At 32.4% G+C, this 10,875-nt stretch overlaps 2 protein-coding genes across 2 annotated transcripts; one reads left to right on the top strand and one right to left on the bottom strand.

Annotated features, from left to right (window-relative positions):
* Positions 1 to 1,913: 1,913 nt before the first annotated feature.
* LOC124542232 (juvenile hormone esterase-like) lies at positions 1,914 to 8,254 on the bottom strand. Its single transcript, XM_047120179.1, has 3 exons — positions 7,866 to 8,254; positions 6,165 to 7,456; positions 1,914 to 2,087 (listed from the first exon to the last, which is right to left on the bottom strand). Exons 1-3 carry the CDS (start codon positions 8,037 to 8,039, stop codon positions 1,928 to 1,930), a joined length of 1,626 nt encoding a protein of 541 aa, XP_046976135.1. The 5' UTR covers positions 8,040 to 8,254; the 3' UTR covers positions 1,914 to 1,927.
* Positions 8,255 to 8,723: 469 nt separating this feature from the next.
* On the top strand, positions 8,724 to 9,982 carry LOC124542194 (PR domain zinc finger protein 5-like). Its single transcript, XM_047120138.1, has one exon. It carries the CDS (start codon positions 8,990 to 8,992, stop codon positions 9,530 to 9,532), a length of 543 nt encoding a protein of 180 aa, XP_046976094.1. The 5' UTR covers positions 8,724 to 8,989; the 3' UTR covers positions 9,533 to 9,982.
* The last annotated feature ends 893 nt before the right edge of the window (positions 9,983 to 10,875 follow it).

The following is a 10,875-nucleotide window of genomic DNA, read 5'->3' as shown; positions in this document are numbered from 1 at the left end:
AGCGTTCTTTTTTTTATACTATGTAATAAAAATAAATAATAAAAAGTCTTATTTAATAATAAATTGCACAGGTTAGTGTACGGTATAATAATTTTTGTCGCGTCTGTAAATATTGTTAGTGAATCTGTAACCTCTGAGCGACTTCGGATTACATTCACAAAACATTTTTTCGTTGAGACGATCGTTAGAAACTTATCGATGGCGCTGCAGTCGAATTAAAGGAAAAATCGTTACAGACGAAAAAGGTTTTTATTTACAGTATTATTATGTTAATATAGAGCTAATAAAGAATTTCCAAATATCCTTACTATAGAAAAATACTGTAATTCGTTTTTCTTTATTTTTGAACGCATTTTGTGAAAACTCGTGAAATAAAATGAATGCAATTAATGAAATTTGACATTTCTCCTATAAAAAAGTATAGTACAACAAAACTTACAGATTACTGCCGACTGCCGATTCACACAACCGAAAGAAACAGTTCGCATTCGACGCTATTCGTCGAATTCTTTTTCGAATTCGAATCGATTCTCGCGTCAGTTCAACCCGAGAAAGCGAGTGCATGTAAATCGACGCGTCAAATTGAATATTTTAGGTCATATGTTATTACAAGTTATTACGTTTGTGTAAAGATCATATTCACATAAGAAATAAACATTGATAATTCGGGATAGCGTACTCAATTCAGATGCGATCGGTTTCACGAATTTGGCCGATATGACATCTAAGTGGGGTCGTATTATAGTATTCACTTATTCATTATCAGTAATGGTACCATAGCAAATGTAAAACAAGTAGAGATTACAAAAAATAGCTTATGTATTTAGTTTTAAGATGGCGGGAGGTCAGTTTTGATACATTCATTTTACGAATTATCGATCATATAAATTAATCAGTTTGCAATAATTATAAATCGATTTAGACTGTAGTTATATAAATAAAAATGTTAAGAAAAGAAAAACCGACTTCAAACAAAACACTATTTTAAAACAAATGAATATGCACTAAAAAGTAATGAAAATAATTGCGTACTCAACATATTTTTAGAGTCCTCCTAAATAAAATGAAATGATAAATATTAGACTACTTAAAATTCGATTCACGATTATATAACGTAGTTATAGTTATTGTTATATTTGGAGCCGGGGTAAAAAAAATAATCAAAAAACAAAATACAGACGAATTGATAACCTCCTCCTTTTTGAAGTCAGTTGAAAATATATTATTTACGCCATGTGCATTCCAGTGCTTTATTAAATATTGTTGTTGTATTTTATAGTGAATTAAGTAATATAATACAGATTTGTATTTTAAATATGAACAAATGTTGATGTATCTAATTAAAAATTTTATGATAAGAAAATATGAATTGTTACATGTACTTATTGTATTATTATAATAAGTGTTTTATAATAATATAGATTTTTAATTAAATATTGTTGTATTTTTTTGGGAGGATTTTGTTCTTTTTTTAACACTTGAGATAATTTTAAATTGCAATTGGCTAATTTAATTCGATTTTCGATCGCCTCCTTGCGATCATTAAAGTTTTTTTAGGGTATTATCTTTTCCGAACTGGTGGTACTGTTTAATTTGACTAGTAAGTGTAACGCTTTTATCTTGATTAATGGAATTTAAGTTCGACTTTTTTTGTTCTTTTAAAAGGTATTGCAACATATGGCTCGATTGAAACATAATCATTAAAAATATCGTCTAACATCTCACAAGAGATACTCCCCAGAATCGTTTTAGTCTCGATAAAGAATATATTCAATAGCGCGAGAAAACTAAATAAGTGTCATAATAAAAAAAAAAACAATATTAATTAATACATGTTTATTTTTTTCAAAAACTTATATAAATCAGAACTAAAAACTTATTAATAAAAATAAATTATTTAAAACTAAACAATAATATCGACATATCATTATTTATCTTTGGGAATATCGGCGCCATATTTGTAATAGAAATGGCGCCAAAAGTACGCGCGCTCCGGTGTTAACGGCGCCACGTACTGAGGTTCTAAATTGATGGACAAATGGTAGTGTGGTAACCACTCACCGTTGCTGGGATCTGGTGTTGGTGAACTGTGAAAAAAAAGTTTTTAAAGCATGAATTCAACTGTATACAGCTTTACTTACAAGTAATGTAACCTATCATAAGTTTCTAACCCTATCATTCGTGACATGGGAAATTGTGAGCCCATGAATGTTATAAATTATATTAAAAAAAGAACGTTTCCTGTTAATCACGACGAGGGGCCTCCACGTTTTATTATTGACAAATAATATTATTTGTATATTTTTTTCTTACAATAGTTATCACACTAAGACAAATCTCGTAAACCGAGAATATTTAAAAAAAATACATAATTATCGTAAGAAATTTAGGTTCCTTCGTGAGCGCGCAAATCTATTATTTATAGATATAAAATGCCGTCTTTTTCTTTCGAATGTCACATCCATGATGATAGAGAGAGAGAGAGAGAGAGAGAGAGAGAGTGAGAGAGTTACTGTCAAGTAAGTAAGTGAAAAGTCGCTTAACACTATTTATAATTTTTTTTTATTTATTTATATAACACACTACAAATTTCTTTTACGGTGTTACAAAATCCCTGTCGGGTTTATCCGTACACCGGCATTCATGGAGAGTACTCGGAACTTTTAGTACATAAATATCCTGCCTATAACACTATAACTACATAAGATTTTGAGTAACTGATGTTTGTTTAATTATAGATAGAGTGATAGTGTTCAATTCCTATATCGTATCATAATGAATCAGCTAAGACCACGAGACTCCGTTTGAAGAGCTAACTATCACGTTGCTCCAACACAAATTTGGGGTACTAAACATGGCCCAGTGGTTAGAACGCGTGCATCTTAACCGATAATTGCGGGTTCAAAACCAGGCATGCATCACTCTATATATATCGCCGTCCCCGGGGAACAAAATGATAACTTCCATTATCATCGTTTTAGTGTTTTGTCATTTTTGAGATCTTTGGATACTAATACACCTGCTCAATTTTTTTCATAAATATTGTAGTGATACTTACGAAGTTACAAAATATTACACTACTATTCTACGATTATACTCATGCCTGATATTTCAAGAACAAAAATATATTGTACTATTATCTAAAAGTTTTTATATCTTACTGTAGGACAAATAACCTAACAATTATTTTCTCGTAAAAACTTCTCGAATAGCTTGTAATAAAAGCAGATATCATTTTTTTCTTGTGCAAAACAGTCTATGCGTTTCGTATAAAGTGTGTTTGTAATACTACTTTTGATGAAGTAGTTATAACTCATACCATGTTATATGTTAAAAAAGCCGAAAAGAAGGAATTTATTACGAGGAAAATGATATAGCTGAAGATATCTCGGCGGAAGAATCAGAGTATTAGTCGAGTCTACATAGAACATCAAAAATATTGCAACTCAATTGTCTGTCAAGTAATGGAGGCAATTCTGATTACATAGGAGCAGCAACTAAAAAATTGTAAACAATATCCAAAATTTCTTTTTTTTTTTAACACAAGAAATATCATAGCATCGCTATGAGTTATATACGAAGCTCATGAAATTTCAGATAATCCTAAAACAAAAACAGAATGTGTTCTTGACTTGATTCCAATTAATATTTATAAAAAAAAATTATCAAGGAATTTAAAAAAAATTTCAACGAGGTGCCAATGAATGGTTTCAAAATTAAAATGAACCATCAAAAGGAAGGATTGGAATTAATGAACATGGCATACGAGACCAACGAGATTTTGAATGTATTCATCATCAACAGCGCATGTTCGTCCACTGTCGGACATACCTAGCCCAATTGCACGCATTGTGATTGTTCTTCGGCTACTCACATCCAGTTCCTGCCAGCCGTCTTGCGTAAATCGTCACTCCACCGCGCCCGAGAACGTCCTACACTACGATTGCCGAAACGCGGTCTCTACTCTAGAACACTTTTTCCCCAACGGTTATCGGTTCTGTGATGATGTTTGTTCTGATGTGATTCCGCAGAGAAACGCTGAGCTGGTTTAAAGTCTTAAACTGGTGGACCAGCTTTGTCGTGAGTGACTACGTTTTGGCTCCGTATGTCATGACGGGTAGGAGGCACCGGTTGAAGACTTTCGTCGTCTAAGGCACTGTAGGATCGACGATGTAAAGATTCGACGTAACTTCCGAAACGCTGCCAAACCTAGCTGGATTCTTCTGTTCACCTGTCCACATATTTTGATATATATTTGACTCACAAAAGCTTGTATTTAATACAACGGACAGATGTTTTGAGATCGGCCACGACCAAAGTGTGAGAGATTCGATGCATTTCAATATTGAGGGATAACTGAAACATAGAATAGAATACACTCCCGATTAAATTTACTCAATTGTTAGGAACACATGTGTTAATGGCGACAGATATAACGTCAAGGAAATGGTGAAATCAGAGTTTTACAACCTAAGGGGCAGCCTAAAAACCTGGTAAGATGGTGAGAGAATATTGTGGACTCTAATTATGGAAGAGTGTTACCCATGCACAGAAATCAGTATTAAAATACAGATATGATTTAAACATAGAACCTGTGAAGAATCAGTATGTAACGAGATTCCCGACAGATAGTGAGTCCAAACCCCAACGATGTGGCGGAGTTGCCAGTGCTATACATACATATGTGTACTGAACATTTTCCAGTAAGCAAGGCTATATATGATGGTTTTATGTGCGTTTCCAAGTCAGGACATATCTCAAGCATTATCACGCTCTTAACAGGTTTCTAACTCATCAGGGTAACTCTGGAAGCAATTCTAATGACGAGGGAGAAGATCATCATTAATATTTCAGTTGTTGATTAAAACTGATTTATTTGATTAGGTAGTTGAGTATTGCAGTTGAGTATTAAGTTTTTTAATTAATAATATGGAACTATGGATTACTTATTTACTCGATTTAAAGAAGGATTAAAATAAAACAGATTAACAGATGAAAAATATTGGACGTTTTGTTGTATTTCCTAGTTTTAATTTTGTTTTATTAAAAAGGTATCACGAAAAAAGCAAAATAAAGGTGATAACCATATCAAAATTTTACAAGAAAAATCGATTACAGTCATTGAACATAAAATGGTAAATGAATATTTACGAGAACAAAATGATATTATTGTATTATCATTTGCATTTGGACTCTGAAATCCTAAGAATAAAATGATATAGCTGTTGTACAATATTTGACTTTGGATAGGAAATACTGTGAATAAAATGATAACGGGCGTTAGGCAACACAGGTGATGATTGATTTTGGCTAACTTCTTATTTTTTAAATATCTCCGTTTCAACATAGGTTACAGGTTCTTCTCGTTATTAACTTAAAGCTTTTAAAAATCTAATTTTCTAAAAACTTTAAATCACGCTTCTATGTCCAGTATTTAAAAAGTTATTGACGAAAACATGTTTTTTAATTCTCCTGAAAATTTACGTTTTGTTAGTTATCTTTTTATTCCCCGGGGACGGCGATATGTGCTAAATTTGTGTTTATAATTCATCTCGTGATCGGCGGTGAAGGAAAACATCGTTAGGAAACCTGCATGTGTCTAATTTCATCGAAATTCTGCCACATGTGCATTCCACCAAACCGCATTGGAACAGCGTGGTGGAATATGTTCCAAACCCTCTCCTTAATGGTGAGGAGGCCTTATCCCAGCAGTGGGAAATTTACAGGCTGTCGCTTTACTTTTATTTTAAACATGGAATTTTTTACGATGCATATAGATTTTATTTCATAGTAAATCGACTGAAGGTCATGAATGTAATGTAGTATAAAATATTTGACTATGTTGGCTTGTATACCTCATATTTTACTTTAAGTATAATCAATGTATAGTTTTATAACGCGATCGGCATAAAAAGAGAAGTAACAATATTATACAAATAGTAACACACTGTGGCGGATACACCGGGAAGTTTCTAAAGGATTCATTTCCGTCCCAAAAGCATTTCAAGGCAAGCATTTCGTGACAAATCTTAAGGTAGTGGATAATAATTAATCTAATTAAAATCTTGAGCAAGAATTACATTATTTAAAGGAAAAATAATGAGCGATTTTTGCTGATCTAATGCAGTCAATCTATGGATGAAGTATAAGTATATGTCACTTACCCAAACTTCGCGAAGTTCGTCCACATCATAGTCATGAACGTGACAATCCTCGCATCATTTTCGTCCATCGGTAACGGCATCCGTTCCAGCTCGAATATATAAAACAGTTCATCCCTATTAGCTGTTGCAGCCAAACTGCTGTTCGTCAACAATCTGCCCAGATTTCTGTTACCTATGTAACTGAATATGTATTGGTATACTGGCATGCCAGAACTATTGGTATACAGGTCAGAGAATAGTGATATCGGACCGACGTACGAGAAATCGGTGTTCAGATTTATAATACCCCCAACTAACGCTTCGTCTGATGTTGTGTTTGCGAAGAAGGTATCTTTGATGGTATTCCGGAATTCCTCTCTATCCTCAAAAGGTACGATCAAACTTCTCTGGTCAAGAGCTGAATAATCCTCGTTCTTTATCCTGTCCATTTGGCTCGTTATCGTGTAGTAATCCAGTGTACTCGTCAATCCTTCAACCGTGTTTATACCAATGATAATTGGCACGGGATTGAAGCACTTGTGCTTCTTGCCAGTCGCGAGGATATTGTACGGTGTATCAGTCAGGAATGCCTCCTCGTCGTCAAATATCTTCTCAACAGATGGTAGGAATACTGACTTAGCGTTCATTTGTTTCCCAATAGCTTCCTCGACTTCTGTGATTGGGGTGTCAGAGTATATTTTCAGGAGTTCCTTCGGATTTTTAGTCTTAAGTCCCAGTGATTTAGCGACTTGTCTCGCGGTCGCCAATGGTTGGGCGTCGAACGACTGAGGCGCGAAGGGCGTACCGCTCTCCGATATAATTCTGTGGAAGAGACCCTTTGTGGTGTCCGTCATGGTGAGGTATATAGCTGCCATACCTCCACTTCCTTGACCAAAAACTGTCACATTATCTGGGTCACCATTAAAGTTGGCGATATTCTCTTTGATCCACCTCAAAGCCGCTCGGATGTCCTTCAACCCAGCGTTGCCTGGTGCTTCTGGTAAGTCCAAGTTGAGGAACCCGTACGCATTCAACCTGTAGTTCAAGGTGACGACGATGACACTGTGGCTAACCAAATAGTCTACCCCGTAAAATGCGGCAGAACCAGAACCGACTCCGAAGTCTCCGCCGTGGATGAACACCATGACCGGGAAGGTTGCGTTGATAAATGATGGAGTGTAGATGTTCAAAACGAGGCAGTCCTCAGTGTCACTGGGAGCAGCTAGGGGATCGTGAGTTGGGAATTGGGGACAGATGACGTTAGGATTATTCGCTTTGTATATACCTGAGAATTTTGGTGGTGGGGAGGGGGCCTGAAAACAAAAGAAAATCACCATTACAAGTATAAGAACTTTTATCTATGTACGCTCAATAAGACTATTGTTTAATGCTTGATTACTCTTATTTATACACGTGAATTGAATAACTTACCAAAAAAACTCTAACCAATATCTCTATTCCATAATAATAAAAAAAAAATAAGAGGCTGCCTTAGCTAGAAACACTTCGTTTTGCGATTTAAAAACAAATATATAGTACTAAAAATAGGGTAAAGATTTATATTTTATTATTTAAAACAGACTAAAAGCGAACAAAACATATTTTTATTAAATAATTAAGAAAAATAAAAATAGTAATAATTTATATAGAAAAATGTCCCTCAAACTTAAGATATGCAACCTTATATTGAGTCAGATCAATATTGGAAAAAAATCTACTTACTCGAAACTTATTTGGGACGCCATATCTAATACCAAGATATTCATAATAGAATCCATTATCTGTTAAATATCCTTCAACTTTTCCTTCTTTTGTACTTACAACTTTTGTATTTTCGAACGAAAGGGTTACGCCGATAATGGCGGCAAAAGTAATAAATGTGCTTATTGTACCCATCCCTTGAGTATAACTTAAAAATATGAATGAATTAAAAATAAAGAACGCTTTTATAATGAAATGTAACCAATTTTTCAATTACAGTCGATAAAAAGTTTATGATTTTATTATCAACTTTATTGCTATGATTTTAAGAATTATACTTTTTTTCTTGCCATTGATTCGTTTTAAACCTATTATGTAAAGAAAGTACGTGATGTTTACCTTATCTGATGGCTAAAGATCTTTGATTATTTTTAAACAAAAGAATATTAAGTAATTGATTTATGCAATATATTAGTCAATTGTTAGTGATACAAATGGCTTGTTATTAATTATTTTATCATTTCCAATTAATTTTTACAAAATTTGCATTATATCGGAAGTTCGGAAATTTTACATTATTTTTTAAATATTAGATATTGTTTACAAATAATTAAATAAAATACACAGTTTTGTGAAAATACATACATTTTAATTAATAAATTTTATATTATTGTAATTAATAATCCTTTGTGTACTAGAAAACTAGAATAGTTCACCCAATATATTACGGAATAAATGCAAAAATACTCTTTGTGGAACAAGTATGTATACCGTACTTGTGATGACACTTTACGTATTTTTTAATAATTGTATTTATTTATATCATTATGTAAATACTAATAAACTTAGAACATTTGAAACAAAAGTGAAAGTAGACTAATTTCTGAACGCACTTTGCCAAACTTAAATTTTTTGACGTTTCTCAAATAATTTCTCTAAGTTGTTTTATTTTTAATAAGATATAATAACCACTTATGTTTTTTATTAACAATCGATATTAGAAAATAGAAACAACGATACATATGAATTACGAATTAAGTTTGTAAGTCGATTTATAACTTGCCTACGTGTTTACAATCAGCAACAATAAACACGAACGCATAAGGTTTTTAATATTACCATCAGAATAGTAAAAAGGCTCAGTGATGAATAAAAAACCAGTCAGAACCGGTCCGAGGATTCGGATAACGAGACCAGCTAATAGAAAGAAGGAAGAACCACAGAAACAGGACGATAGGAGTTTCATTTACAGCTGTCAATATTGTCGTTTAAGATTCACACAGAACAGTCACTTCTGTCGCCACATGACGTCCAATCACCAAGCTCAGCAGCGAGAGGCCACCTTCGAGTGTAACGACTGTCAGATCGTCTTCAACAGGAAGAGTAACTTGGATCTTCATTGCCAGATTCAGCACAAGCGAAAAAGTAAGTCAAAGTGCGAATCGTGCGCTATTACATTCAAGTCGCGCTACTGTTTACGTCGACACATGAAACTGAAGCAGATTTTAGCCGAGAACTCGTGTTTGAAGTGTCAAAAGAAGTATACGAGCAAGGATGATCTGTTAAAACACATAAGCAACAAGCACATGAATAAAAATGCAACATTCGAGTGTGATCACTGCTCTCTAAAGTTTAAAGCAAAACAGTCACTCTTGACTCATCTAAACCGCATACATAAGAGATTATGATTATTAAAGTAATTTTTTTTGCTATTTATGATTAGAATTTAATGTTTTATTTATACTTTAACACATTAGGGTATTTGTTCGTATTGTTTTATTTTCATTCATAATACCATTGTATGTATAACTCTTGTCCATTTAATATGAATTAAAAAAAAAAAAACAATAATCCAAAGAGTAAAAATGCATAGTAACTATCAAGAACTATAACTGTTATTAAAAACATCAATTAATTTGTATCGAGGGTCTCTTAGAGAATCTTCATAATTGGATATTTCATTCAAATTGTCATTCTTCAGGGTACAAACTCTAACAAAAGTTGCATATTATCGTTAAACTGCTAATTGTCCTTGCTTCACATGGGTACAATCAGAATCTATATACAACTATTAGATTGTAGAACAAACATAAAATGAAAAACTCTTGTTTTTCAATTTAAAAGGTGAAATTTTCACTATAATAGTATAATACTTTTTTTCACTATAAGAATAGTGAAAAAAAGTATGAACCATAGTATTATAGTGAAAATTTATTTATTTATTTATTTATTTATTAGTTGATAATTTAAAATATATTCTAGAATTTGTTAATCTATTCTGATATAACAATGATAATTAACAGAATCTTGTCATGCTACGAATTATAACCAAAATTTTTACTAAACTGGTTGGGTTTTCCATTTTGAATATTGACAAAATTGGTATCAAAATGAAGTAAAATCTAATTGTATGTAAGTAGTTATTATATATGAAATAGTGTTGTATTATAAATAAAGATTTAATAATCAGGAACTCAGAGTGGTGCACATAATAGCTGAGCTGTGTACATCGATCGGAATAAATAAAGTTTATTTATTTTCATTTCTTCAATCGGAATATACTACATGTTAAACTTGTAGTCCAACATGCAGTGTTTCATTTTATGATAAAACTAGCTTCAATCATAGTTTCCTTGCAATAAATTAATTCCAGTGTCACTGGAACGAGCTTAAAGTTTAGCTTTTTATAAGTTGGTCTATTGACGATGAGATGTAAATCAAAATATATAAAAATACAATTCAAATAGTATGGTAACAGATCTTTATACAAGCTGATGAATGTACCAGGGCATCAGAAATTTAGAGAAACTCTTTGGATATTGTTTTTTTTTTTTTAACTTATAAAACACTTTCTTGATCTGTTCTGAGATTGTAATACATGTCAAATACCCTTTGAAATTAATTTATAACTATGTGCTATGTGAAATATTCTCAAATTAACAATAACTTATTAATTACATAAGCAATGTCGAATAATATAGTTTTTCTATAAAATTATTGTTAGGGAAATATCAGTATTTAAAATTCTTTA

The sequence above is a fragment of the Vanessa cardui genome, chromosome 30 (genome assembly GCF_905220365.1).
Source record: "Vanessa cardui chromosome 30, ilVanCard2.1, whole genome shotgun sequence".
NCBI classification, from domain to species: Eukaryota; Metazoa; Arthropoda; class Insecta; order Lepidoptera; family Nymphalidae; genus Vanessa; species Vanessa cardui.
This window is presented reverse-complemented; position numbering and strand designations above follow the sequence as displayed.

What these genes read in the sequence shown, in the direction of transcription:
- LOC124542232 (XM_047120179.1), bottom strand. Translation starts at nt 8,039, where the DNA reads ATGGGTACAATAAGCACATTTATTACTTTTGCCGCCATTATCGGCGTA. An exon ending in GCGTCCCAAATAAGTTTCGA is followed by an intron (nt 7,457 to 7,865) that starts GTAAGTAGATTT and finishes TTTTGTTTTCAG; the next exon opens with GCCCCCTCCCCACCACCAAA. An exon ending in ACGAACTTCGCGAAGTTTGG is followed by an intron (nt 2,088 to 6,164) that starts GTAAGTGACATA and finishes TTTTTTTCACAG; the next exon opens with TTCACCAACACCAGATCCCA.
- LOC124542194 (XM_047120138.1), top strand. Translation starts at nt 8,990, where the DNA reads ATGAATAAAAAACCAGTCAGAACCGGTCCGAGGATTCGGATAACGAGA.